General features: G+C 41.3%; 1 protein-coding gene across 1 annotated transcript in view; it reads left to right on the forward strand.

Moving 5' to 3' along the window:
• Nucleotides 1-13,584, forward strand: part of LOC133020646 (VPS10 domain-containing receptor SorCS1-like) — a 46,189-nt gene that overhangs the window by 19,360 nt on the left and 13,245 nt on the right. The window contains exons 6-19 of the mRNA XM_061087287.1: nt 4,132-4,196; nt 4,706-4,824; nt 5,149-5,238; nt 6,067-6,246; nt 7,795-7,941; nt 9,052-9,154; nt 9,426-9,502; nt 9,978-10,069; nt 10,228-10,335; nt 10,579-10,696; nt 10,829-10,962; nt 12,080-12,193; nt 12,506-12,677; nt 12,933-13,116. Coding sequence (XP_060943270.1) covers nt 4,132-4,196; nt 4,706-4,824; nt 5,149-5,238; nt 6,067-6,246; nt 7,795-7,941; nt 9,052-9,154; nt 9,426-9,502; nt 9,978-10,069; nt 10,228-10,335; nt 10,579-10,696; nt 10,829-10,962; nt 12,080-12,193; nt 12,506-12,677; nt 12,933-13,116 — 1,703 coding nt within the window. The remainder of the gene's footprint in view (nt 1-4,131; nt 4,197-4,705; nt 4,825-5,148; nt 5,239-6,066; nt 6,247-7,794; nt 7,942-9,051; nt 9,155-9,425; nt 9,503-9,977; nt 10,070-10,227; nt 10,336-10,578; nt 10,697-10,828; nt 10,963-12,079; nt 12,194-12,505; nt 12,678-12,932; nt 13,117-13,584) is intronic.

Consider the following 13,584-nt stretch of genomic DNA (forward strand, 5'->3'; position numbering starts at 1 on the left):
TTCCAGGGAGTAAAATGCAGGAATATTTTCATATGCTGTTGATATATGAAAAATGGACTGTAGGCAGAAGACAATTTTGTGTGTCAAATTGCACTTATTATTACAGTCACTACTCTAAGAAATATTCAGACTCAAACTTAGATAACCACAAATATGTAATTACAACTAAAGGTCAAGTATATAAAAATACTTTAAGCAGAAATGTATCAAAAAAGAAAGTTTCGCAATCTAAGGTACTTTCCCTCTTTGACTTTATCAAAGCTGACGTTATTCAATAGTTAATATTAATGCATCAATACATAACGATCATTTTACTGTTGAATCTGTGGTGTAGCTGGTTTTTAATGCTTTTTGCTGAGGAACTCTGAAAGGTCGAGTCTCTCTGAGGCTCTCAAGATAAATCTGAGGGATCATGAGGTGATTAATGAGGAAAAATCAACGGCCTAAAATTCAATTTGGCATTTATAGTTATTTAAAGAAATAATCTGAGAGGATCAGAGGGGAAATGCACCTCATGTGCTTCAAATGCATTTGAAGCACATGAGGTGTTATGAGCAGGTAAATATCAGACGTTTATGAAAAGTAATTTAAATCTTGAAAAGTGAAAAGCACAGACTCCCTGCCAGAATCTGTACTTTAATAAGATACTTGTGAATGTCCTCAGCTGCTTTCCACCACTCATTATAGTAAAAGTAAAATTTGAGTAAATGAGATATTACACATTTAATGGAATCGCTTTTATCACTGAATTTCATCCAGGCCAGTTTATGTGGAGGCAGAGGTCTTAGCTATAAATCACTAGTTATATTCACACTCATTCAAGAGTAGAGGTAAATCTGATCCTGAGTCAGGTTAACATCTCATGCAGCCGCTCTAGCAATGAGCAGCCGTCTTTAAAGGTGGTGAGATCGACGTCAGGGGTTAAACACTGCTCGCGTCCATTAACCAGAATGGACGATGGAAGCGCTGGTTATAATCACACTTCTGATTATAATCACCCTTCAACTTGGCGTTTCTGAAGATGTCACTACGTTTAAAATGAGCCTGTCAGTGGCCTGATGGGAGCCTGATGGGTTCTATTGACCACCTGACAAAGAATTCATCACAGAGAGTAGAGATAATTGAAGCTCTCTGAAAAACCCGATAATCAACAATGCACTTCCCTCTCAGGTACAAGATGTTTGAAAGAAAAATCAAAAGACAGACCCACAAAGAGAGTCCTACATTTAACGTCTCCTTTAATTACAATAATGCTCTGAGTTTTCACATTCAGATTTATACTGGAACACACTGAGAGCAGTCATGCTCATGGACTTTTGTTGAAATGGTTTTGTTTGGACACCAGATTGTATCTTAAATCAAATCATATTCAAACATTATCCATCAGTTTTTCAATTAATCTGCATCAAATCTGCTGTACATTCTGCTCAGAATCAGGACTGATGATGTAGCACAGAGCGTCCGGGTGTCACTGAGCATTTTAGCTTTATTAGCATTTGGGATTATAGCCCAGGATAAATCCTTAATTTATAACGGTTTTTATAGTTTCTGGCTGCAAAATCCTTTCCACACTCTTATCAATAGAATTAATAATAAAACTGACCCGTGGATTTAATCGTGGAGGTTGGAGTGACCTTCAGTGCAGATATATAGGTGGTTTTGAAGTGGTCGGGGAAATAAAATGTTAATAATATTAGTTGGAATAAAAAATCACTTGAGTGAAGAGGCGGCGACTGAAATGATACCCGACACAACACAAGTACAACAACTATCTGTTGTTTAATGAAGCAGATATATTTTATCCTCGGAGGAACGTGGATGTGGACACCAATTGCTTGTCGAGGTTGAGGAGTGATCACGCTCCAGTGATGGCTAATTCATTTCCCCTGATTTGTACAGAAAAAAAACCCAGATCTGGATTAAAAAAGTGTAGAGGAAAGAAACCGGCAGCAGCAAATATTAGTGAGTCTTTAATTATGTCTGTGTTGTGAGGTAAATAATTTACTGATTCGTGATGCAAGTGCAAGTTTTTCCAGCGCACGTTGACTCATAAGGCGTCAAAAATACAGTTTGTCAGACAAGAGCATAAATTCTAATATTCTTCTGCTGCAGAACAATGACAATAAAGAACTGCTGTCCCACGCTCCGCAAATAAAACCTGTCACAATAAAAACTCAAAGTTTTTATAATCACCGCCGAGCAGAACTCATCAGAAATGCACAAGATTATAGCCCATAAATCACAGTGTAATGAGCAATAAAGAGCCGCATGTATTTCATGCTTAATCTCACAGAAATCACACAACAAACCCCAGTTTCTGTATCTAATGGGAACCAACCCGAGCTGCACTGTGCACACACAGACCTCTGCCTCTCTTTTCACTTAACTTGGCTGTGATTTAGTTCTGTGCCCGGGACATTAACAGCCTTCTCTTATCAGGGAACGCGTCTCACAGACAAACGATTACACTGCAGGCTCTTTAAAATACAATATAAATTGAAAATATAAAAAGAAAAGCTAGATTTCTTCTTGAAAGATCTTTAGTTCGACCTGCTGTTCCCCAGTGAGACACACTGTACATTCTGAACATCTACAGTATCTTTAATATCAATATATACTACTGAACACTGTTCATCATTTGTGCCAATATGCACAGTAAGGACAGGATGATATTTCTTTGGCATCCCTGGAATTGTAAAGTTCATTGAAGACAATCAATCAAAGAATTTTTGCTGATGTTTTAAATATGTTAAACTTCTCTTTTGTCCTCCAGGAAATAAGTCAACCAGAACTTCACTCTCAGAGATCCACTATGAAAGAATTACATTTATTGCTCATCTCATCTAAAGAAAATCTGACAAACGTGATTTACAAACAGAACGTGCCCCCCCCCCCTCGCTCAGCACATGCAGAGCTACATGTTAGTTATGGAGGGGGTCACTGTAACATTGCAGGGGGTTTATTTAAGAGCAAGGGGCTGCTGCTCACTGATAGAATTGGATGAAGTGTTTGACAGAAAGTCCATTAAAAGAGATGGAGCTTTGAGGCAATTACAGAGTGCTGAGGGAAGCAGGACGCGGCCCTTTCATATTACGGTTCAGACGTGGTATGGAAAATGGGGAGAAACCCATCTCGTGTCACAGCAGCCGCGGTTAATATAACAAGTCGTCAGTGCTGTCGCTCCGCACTTAACAACGATCATGAAGAATCTCTGTTGAAAGTGAATGAAACGGCAAAGTGCACCTCGGCCATAAAGAGAAGCGGGTCAAAGGTCTGTTAGGCCACAAGGTTGTTGTACTGTTGCTCCACAGAGAACAGTAAAGATCACAGGTCCTGTGTTCAACTGCAGATTAAAACATTTAAATCACTCCAGGGATATTGGGCTGTCGAAAATAGAAGCAATTACTTTCAGCTGTGAGCAGTTTTTTTCAGTTTTATTTAGTTTGGATTATAATTACTCAAACAGCGTCACTAGCAATAGTTGAGATTTTTTGCCTCCGTGCCTTGTTAAGCTTTATATTTGTGATAATAGCAAGAAAGTTCAAATTACAAATCTCTGTAAAGAAGTCAATGAGATAAAAAAAAGAAAATACAAGATGTTTATGCAGTTTTATATATATATATATATATATATGAACTCATGTAGTTTATATTGAGCTCATATTGATTTGATGCTATAATAAGCTATTAAATTACTTTTCATTGTACCACATTGTAACTGGAGCAACTTTGTTAATTCTGTGTGATTTAAAATCTCTTGCTTTTTTAAACACTGATTCTGAACCTGCATCACCTGAGGTAAACTTAGCTTGAGGTGGAACCGTTTGTAGAAGTCTTCAAAGAATAACATAATGATTCATAATGGGAAAAAAAACATTAACCAGGGCAAAAAAAGTAGAAAGAGAGAAAAGTGAATGTTTGGATGAAAGATTCACACTTCACAAGTAGAGCTCATGTTTTGAACAGGCCCCAAGCAAACAAACAAGATTCCCTAATTTTTACGGGGTCACAAGGTAAAGAGTTGAGGAACCACTGATCTGAATGTAGGTGAATACTGTTAGTGATGTGATCATCACTAGAGCTTTGTGTTGAATTATCATGTTTCACAGATGATTTGTCCTGATGTTACAGGTCCCGACTGGGTTTAGATAAAGAGCAAGGAATGATTCACCTGGAGATCAGTGTCTCCGACGGACGTGAGTATTAATATAATGTCAGAAGCAAAATAACCTCCCATCATTATCTCTTGTTAAAATGAGACATCGCATTAAAATGACATGTTTTTCTTCCTCTAACATTTGCTGTAATTAAAAATCAGCTCCGAGGCTCCAGCTTCTTTTGTTGTCCCAACTCAAACCACCTCCCTCCTCTGACCCAGCTGAGTGGAGACTCTTCAGACGATTGAACTAATTCATTTTTCAAGAGCCGGGCTATGACTTGGCTCTTTTCTCGGCCACGACGCAGAGAGAGAGAGGGCGGGGGGGCACTTCCATAAGGCCCCGTGTTAATGCCCGGTCCCTGGGGAGGCTGCCTCATTTGGCTGACGCTAACTCACTGGGGCAGCTCTCTCCACTCTCTCTCTCTACGAGTGCAGATAAAGATCGGCCTCCAAAGTTGTGCCTCTGTGGGTCATGTAATACCATCAGGTGGTTTGTGTTTTTCCCTGTGTTGTATTTTTAGCACTCGTATTCTTGCTTATCCGCAGGGTCACAGTACATAACTTGCAAACTTCAGAATTGCTCTGACGGAAACAAGGGCAAGCCTTTCCCTGGATTTATCATCCCCGATTCCCTGGTGGTTCAGGACGAATACGTTTTCATCCAGGTGGGTTTTTTATTGCGAGGTTCGGCTTCATTAAAAGACAATTAAAAGCTGCACCGCCGCTTTCACTCGCCTCTTAATGTACGGCCGTTTCATTAACTAAAAGACGCCATTATCCCGGGAAACGATGGCGTGAAACCGAAATTGCGTTGTTGTGTATTATACTAAAGCTCTTCTTTGCCTTAATGCACAATATCCTAATTACCACAAGCTCGGAGTTTTAATAGTGGTTTAAATTGTTTGATGCATGCTGGTAGCAATCAGTGTACACAGTCAAGCTTAGGAATATTCACTTCCAATGCAAATCGCTCTGTGCTGCTTCTCCAGGTGCCGATAGGTGGCCAGCCTGTCCATTACGTGTCCTACAAGAGAAATTCCTTCTACCCGATGAAGCTTCCTAAGTACACTCGGCCAAAGGTGAGGATGCTGCAGCACGACGGTGCTTCTGGTCAGATGAGCACATGCAGAGCAACAGGCAGCTTGTACTCGTCCCTTGTGGCTGTTTTGTGTAGTCCTGACGATTTATTGTGGGTTGATCTTTCCAGTGATTTTAAGTGTTGCTCCCACGCAGCCGCAATGTTTGCTGACAAACCTGTTAAATAGCTTGCTCCACATTAACATCCCTCTGAAAATGGATTCGGCTTTGCATAATTATATCTTCAGATCTCGTGTTTATTTAAGAGATCTTAGTTTTTAATCAGTTGCCCTCCCGTCTGCATCAGCAGATATTTACTTCAAAAATATAAATCTGAAGTTGCACAGACGGTGTTTTCCCTGGAAGTCTTTACGGACGTTTTTGAAGCAGAAAATGTCCATTTGCATTTGCACAGAACAGTGTTCTGCCCCAATTTCCGTTAACTAAAGGCACAGCGGGCGGCTTGCTGGTTCGAGTGGAAATTTAGTGCCCAAAGTGTTGTTTCGTCCAATCTGTCCATCCAACCATCCAACGGTGCACTGTCAAAATTCCGTTAAAAGGGACCCCCCCCCCCCCACACACACACACATGTCTCGCCTCTCTCTGGAGAAGGTAGTCAGGGTAATTAAATGAAGCATGTCCTCCTTTTCATAGTGCTGCATGAAACGAGATCTAATCGCTGCTGATCCTAAATGATGTCAAGAAATGATGAATAACTATACACTTCCGTGCACATTCACCCTTTGTGTTGAGAAAACTCCCTTTAAATCAGTTCTTGTAAAGGCTGCTTTGTTCGGCGACGTCCACTCACGAGTCTCGTGTATATTCAGGACCTGCAGATAATCAGCACGGATGATAACCAGGTGGTGGCAGCGATTCAGGACTGGCACCAGAACGACTCCTACAACCTGTACATGTCCGAGTCCCGGGACCTGTCCTTCACCCTGATGCTGGAGAGCGTTGTGAGCAGCGGAGGGCCCGAGGGAAACATCATGATAGACCTGTATGAGGTAGGCAGCGGCGGTGCTGTCAGGGTGATGCTGTCGTGTCTGTTTGCATGTTCCCAGCTTATTCAGGCATGTCGAGCGGGACCTGGTTCAAACCCCATGGCCGGGGTCGGTGTGGCTGCAGGAGCTGAAGGGACAACGTGTCCTTTTCAATTAACTAATTTGTGCAATAAACTAGTGCAAAGCAGGCAGGTTAGTTTCTGTCAAACAGCAGCATTCACTTTAATTCCTCATGTCTGTGTATTCTGCATGCTCCAAATACTCCAAATACTCAATAGATACAATTTATTTTACATTTGCTTAGTCACAAAATCAGTTAAAAGTTTAATTGTTTGACAGAAAATCAATCTGCAACTTTATAATAATATAGTTTGTCAAGCAAAATCAACAAATGGTAATCAACAAAAATTAGAATGACACTCGATTTTTATTGAGAACTGCACCAATATTCAATCATAAATTTCATTCCCCTAAATATGTCAGATTTATTTTCATCAAGATCCATGAAAAATGTTGAAGAAGCTCTTTTCTTGAAAAGTTATATAAAGTGAAAAAAAATAAAACCCTGGATCTGCCCTCTGATCCGGATCCTGCACAAAACTTAATGAGTTCCTCTCTTATCCAAACAACATCCTTCCACCAAGTTTTGTAACACAACTAAAATACCAACAGTCTGCAGAAAAGTTTCTGTATTCAGACATCTTTAATGTCCACTATATAACTTGGCAGATGTCGACACTGCATTTTATTCTACGCAATGTGAGTTTCTCCTTTATACTTTCAGGGTGTTTTTATTCCCTTTCTCATTTGACATTATTGTGGCATAAAAGTTTTAGTAACTTCACTCTTAATGCAGCTACGCACAAGTTCAGTAAACCCTGGTGTCGCTTAGAGCCCACAGTCACAATGCAGGCGGAATAGCAGCTTTAACTTGTGCCCTGAACGCATCGTATCCATGCTGACAGATGTACTGTGAGGCTGCTGCGGCTGCCCATGAACGCATCACTCTGGATTATTATCATGTGCAGCCAGCAGTAAAAGTACCACACTGTTTCCAACATGCACACCTCAGACAGTCGTAAGCGGGGGTTACTCACACCGCTCTGTGACCTCCACACACACACACACACACACACACACACACACACACACACACACACACACACTGAGCGCCCAGACCTGCAGTGTTAAGCTGCAATGAGCGACCTGTAGAAAATATGAAACGGCCATTTTCCCCTTCATAAAGACTCTGTGCTCTGCAAACGGAAAAGAAATGTGAACTCCAGCTTCTTCCGACAGTCTCCGTCTCTGTGAGCGTAAACACAAAGAGGGAGAAATATCTCAGGGCGGCGCCATATGTTGTTTTGATACTACACAGTCCTACAGATGGTCCAAAATAGTGCTCCCTGTCAAAAAAAGCTCTCTTTCCGAATTCTCTTCCTGGCAGAACCAGGCCTTCAGCTTTACTTAAGTTTGAATAATTTAAGGTGAATTTTTTTTTTGGGGAGTATTATTTTTCCTCCTACCCTTCTGCCTTTCTCATGTTCGCAGGTTGCCGGGATTAAAGGGGTGTTCCTGTCAAATAAAGTTGTTGAGAACCAAGTGAAAACTTATATCTCATACAACAAGGGGAGAGACTGGCATCTTCTTCAGGCTCCGACAGCCGATCTCCAGGGAAACAAGGTCTATTGTGAGCAGGTAAGTGGGCCACTGACGAGAGAGAGATTTGGCTGTTTGGATAACTGTCATGTGCCAAAAACAGATACGGCTCCGAGTCCTGTCACAGCGCGGTCAGACACCAACTCATCACGTTTCATGAAGAGACACTTTAAATAGGTTAATATACCGTGGCAGTAATGGAGTATGTGAAGCTTTAGTGGACACCATGGAGACTAGCTGCTACAAAAACTATGCATAAAACATATTTCTAATCTGGTTTTACATTATAAGATTAACATTGTATCTATTATTTCTATTATTAGTAGTAGCATATCCTATTTCATCAATATATTCTTGTACTATTCTCGGTGGATAATATACTGGATCATAACTACTGGGAGGATTTTAGTTCCTCGCTAGATGAGGTCAGATGTGGCCATTCATTATTTACAGGACTGATAATCTTTACATTAAAATTGTTTCCATCATGTAAGATATTTTTAAAGGTTAAAGGATTTAAAGGTTTGTTACAAGACATTAAACAAAGCTTTACATTATCTAATAGTCACCAGAGGAATTACTAATGGACATGGTGTAGAAAGGGGCGAAAACCATTGATAGTAAACGATAAATAATAAGAGGAGTGAATTACATGAAATATAAATAATCTTATCCACAGGAGATTCTGAGCTTCCCCAACTGGCCTGTACACTACTGTGCACACACTCATAAGGGGCTATTACTCCCATTGCAACTGCCCGGTCTGATGATAAATATAATAATAATGACTAGAGTCGTTGAATTTTCTATATCAAAGAAGAATCATCCTAAAGCAGTTTGATTCTATGGAGAAGTTAATATGTTTCCGATAGTTTACTGCAATTGTTTTCTACGTTCAACTTCCTGTTTAAGATTTAGTTTCCCCACGAGTTTCACATTTCCTTTATATAAGTGAATGTCCATGTAAAGTTTATGTATGGTGCCTGATAACCCTCAGCTTCTTAACAGAATAACAAACCTATGCTCAAAGCTTCATAATGAATTCAAGGCAGTTTCTATGACTCATATCGTATGTGAACCATGTCTCTGTCAGATTTTTCATTCTCACGTTCTCACCGCAGCAAACTAATCTGCTCTTGTGTTCCTCAGCCGTTCTGCTCACTACACCTGCACCTTCATGTGTCGGAGAATCCTTACACCTCAGGAAACATCGTCAGCAAAGACTCCGCTCCGGGAATCATAATAGCATCAGGTGAGGAGATTACTTGATTTGCAGATCCACGCTGTTGTTATGATCTCGGCTTCGATCGGGTCCCTCAGCTCCCCACCCCCCCCAAGTCAGATCTCTTCTTTGGTTCTGACCTTCTCGGCCGACCGCAGCTCTGAAAGTGAAATGGAATCCGTCTGCACATCTGTTCCATGTTTCTTCAAAGGATACAACCTGTTGTCTTGTTTGAGAAAATACTTTTTTTCTGTGTGTGTGTGTGTGAAATAGTGACAATTCAAACTCTTTTCTACTTCAGGTGTCATTGGACCTGAGCTGACCAACACTAACGTCAGTATTTTCATCACATCTGATGCTGGAAACACCTGGAGAGAGGTACATTGCACAATATCATGCATTTCTGCACCGATACAGAGTGTGATCAGGTTTTCTATGAAAGGATCCGTGCTTCAAAACACAGAAATATATATTGCTTTATAAAGAATACAAAAGGAAAACAAGGAATCTGACTCAGTATTTATTGCCACCTCTCAGTTCATGTTGCCAGAGTCACAGTTGCAAAGAATTAAAGATTTGAGGTTTGACACCCAGTGCATCTCTGATGTGCAGCCCAAATAAACCAGAAGGAGCAAACACATTTTTGCCACCGGCCCAACACTCAGGAATTCAACAAAGAAAGCAACACTCGCTTGATGTTTTTTGTATCTGTTCTCACGACTGAGACTCTTGTGTAAAGACGAGTTGTGGTTTCACTCTTTACTGTCTCGGTGTAAGTGTGCATGTTCCTCGTGTCGTAGACTTGACTATTTCTCCGGTGAGTTGATGTGAGGCTGCTTGGTCGTGTCTGCAGGTGTTCCAGGAAGAGTACAGTGTGTTTTTCCTGAATCAAGGAGGATCTCTGGTGGCCATCCGACACACACCTCTGCCAATTAGACACATTTGGTAAGGCCCTCCGAGGAGGCACCGCATCTTTTTTAGCTCCGGCACTCAATCTTCAAAACAAGAGGCGAGACTGCCTTCCTGCCGAGGCTTACTTGTGCTGGATTTGACTCTATTTGTGGCGACTCTGACTCTGATTCAACCGTTGTTCTCTCCCTCAGGCTGAGTTTTGATGAGGGTAGAAACTGGGACAAATATAGCTTCACCTCCTCTCCTCTCTACGTTGACGGGGTGCTGGGGGAGCCTGGAGAGGACACCCTCATAATGACGTAAGTAAATGAAGGCGCCGTAGAGCTCATGTGGCTCTTACTTAGTTAATTACTGCAGTGGTAAATTATATATTACTCAGATGAAGACTTCGAAGTGAACATGAATATTCTTGAATAAGTCTGATCTTGGTTTGAAAGGGTTTCATTTGCTTTCTTATGAGAAAAAAGGAGTTTCTCAACCTTTTTTTCTCAAATCTTCCACAAACACGTGACCATTTTCTCTTGTTTTTCTTGTCTGTGCAGAATATTTGGTCACTTCAGTCATCGGTCCGAGTGGCAACTTGTCAAAATTGACTTCCGGTCCATTTTTCAACACCGATGCACATCTGAGGATTATCTGACGTGGCAGCTGCACAGTGAGGTAGGAGGGTCTCGCTGCTACTTCACTGCCGAACATCCACTCGCTGATTATACTCAAGAGAATTTCCTTTATGCAGTCATACAATACAAGAAAAGAACCTCTGAAATGTGTATGATTCATTATTTATTACAGGGTGAAGTGTGCATCATGGGAATGAAGAGAATCTTCCAAAAACTTAAAACAAACGTTCGATGTGTCAAGGCCAGAGATCAGTATATTTCCCAGATGTCAGAGTCTTGCCCGTGCACAGAGGCGGATTTTGAGTGGTGAGTTCCCTGCTCTGCAGCCACTCCTTTCACTTCATTAAATCCAATGCACAACACTTTATCAATCTCCAGAGGCAGAGTCTGTGAAGCCAACCTAAGGCACAACAAGACGAGTTGTTTGAAGACTGTTTTATAATTCACCACGCGCTATTCTGATTCCTGTTAGATTTTAGATTTTTTGGGGCTTAGGAAAGAAGTTTGTCACAACCACGTCTACAATAACATCTGTTTTAACTCTGAGCTTGTTTTGGAACACAAGATTTCTGGTTTAATCAATGTCACGGTTTTTCATCCCGTGTGTGTGTGTGTGTGTGTGTGTGTGTGTGTGTGTGTGTGTGTGTGTGTGTGTGTGTGTGTGTGTGTGTGTGTGTGTTTATATACATATATAGCACTTACAGTATTGCCATATTGTGTGTATATTTATATTTACCACAAGATTGCAAATATGTCTAAAGTAATCAGAGCAAATCAACGACACAATTTGATAAAATAGTTCTGCTCATTGATCCTATCAACACAATATGAATGTTGCTGACGTTATTTAATAATGAAATAATAATCAGTCACTGCTTACATCACGTGCACCTGACTAGATTTATCTTAACAATAACACTGGTGTTTCCCTCTGTGCTCCTTTACGACGACCTCATGAAGTGTTGCCTCAAGTCAGGACTTCATGCTTGTCGCTCCACTCTGTGTCACACTTTCTTTTATCTGTCTTTCAAGGTGCTAAATAATCGGCACTGGCTCTTCTATCACATGCTTAACACCACTTTATCACTAAAAGACTCGTTAAACTTTTGCAACTCTGGCTCCTGAGACTGTTTCTCTGATCGCCGTGAAAGAAATATGACTGTTCCCTCTGACTTTGCCAAGGTGTAATTACAGTCAGTGTAAACACAAGCGGTGCCGTTTTCTGCCTCAGAAGTTTGGTGCATAAAACATCAACTCTGGAATACTCCGGACAGCTGTTATGACTTCTCCAGCATTGGAACACCTCTGTTCAGTGTAAACATGCACTTAATGCGTGTGACTCAGGTAAAAGTGGATATTTTAAATAAATGATAACTAATCTTGATAACCCCCTTGCGTATCTTCCCTTGTGTTTCTGACACAGTGACTATGGGTTTGAGAGGCAGTTTGATGGGAGCTGCTCTCCGGCCTTCTGGTTCGTCCCCTCAGCGACAGTGAGGGACTGTGTCACTGGGGACAGTTTCCTCAACACCACAGGGTACCTGACTCGTTTGTACTCACACGGGCAGAAGGAGCTGTAAACGCCCTTGGTTACATTTAAGCTCAGCTCTCTTGAAAACCTGCTATTATGTCGGAACACTGTTGTTAGTGTGCACCACACATAATCCATGCATGGTTGATAACCTTCAGAACGGATGAAAAATGACAAGCAGCCATGCATATTTTTTTTATACTTCAGAAAGTATGCTTTCCTGTTCGTGCACCTGTTATATGAATTGTTGTATGCATGATAGAAGTCTGTTTATTCACTCGTGTAACGTTCCTCTTTGTCGTTAAAAAACTCAAACAGTTATCGCAAGGCCTTGTCTAACAACTGCACCGAAGGAACTCTGCTGAAGTACAGCCCCAGGCGTCAGAGGTGTCCCAGTAAAGCCCCCAGGGGCCTTCAGATCTTCACCAGTGAGGGAACACTGGTTGCAACCCTGGGGAAGAATGTCACCTTCTTGGTCTTTTTGGAAGAGGTGCTGACTTCACTCAAAACAAGCAACAGTAGTGTGTATTACAGGGAACAGGGCAGCATGCCTTTGTGTCTGCTGTGTATGTGGCACAGTGACTGAAGCACCAGCATATCAAATAAATATTCAGTTACATGATTTGCCACTTGACCTCGTTCCTGAAGCTATTATGGAAAAAGCCCTCTGATGCGCATCAGCCAGGAAACTGACAGACAATTGGAGCCACAGTGTGAGTGACAGTATATTGTTTTCCTTGTGAAGGGTCTGGGCTCCACGACGAGTATAACAGTGGACTTTGGAGATGGGACGGCCATATCCTACGTTAACAGCTCCATCGATGACGGCATCAAGCATATCTACAACAAAGTCGGCATCTACCACGTTTCTGCTACAGCGAGCAACATGCTGGGCTCTGACAGGGTGACACTCTACCTGCACATCTCCTGTGAGTCTCAAATAAGTCTTATAAAATATATAAAATGTATGACCAAATTATTTTGACTCTTTTTCCTCTCCCGTAAATTATCGTCAGCATCATTTTAATGCTAAATACCTCTTACCCAGAGTGCGGGTTTACTATGAAACAGTTGCTCATCGTCTGCATATGTGCGTTTAATCGACTGACGTGTGTGCGTATTTTCAGCCACATGAGAAGGTGAACATGTCTGAAACAAACTATTTTTGTTAACATCAAAGGAAGAATACATTACAAGCTTTCGTCTTGATCCTTCATCACAGCTGATCACAGACTGTGAGATGCAGCAGCCTCAAAATAGGTCAAAATACTTAAACTTTTCTGCCCTTGGAATGAAAAAAAAGTATAGGAAACAGGACGACTGTGCTCATGACTCCTCTGGATCTTCAAATGGGCTCATTAAACAGAGACTCCATTCGAATTCTCCATCCAGAGCTT

Source organism: Limanda limanda, chromosome 15 (assembly GCF_963576545.1).
Source record: "Limanda limanda chromosome 15, fLimLim1.1, whole genome shotgun sequence".
Taxonomy (NCBI): Eukaryota; Metazoa; Chordata; class Actinopteri; order Pleuronectiformes; family Pleuronectidae; genus Limanda; species Limanda limanda.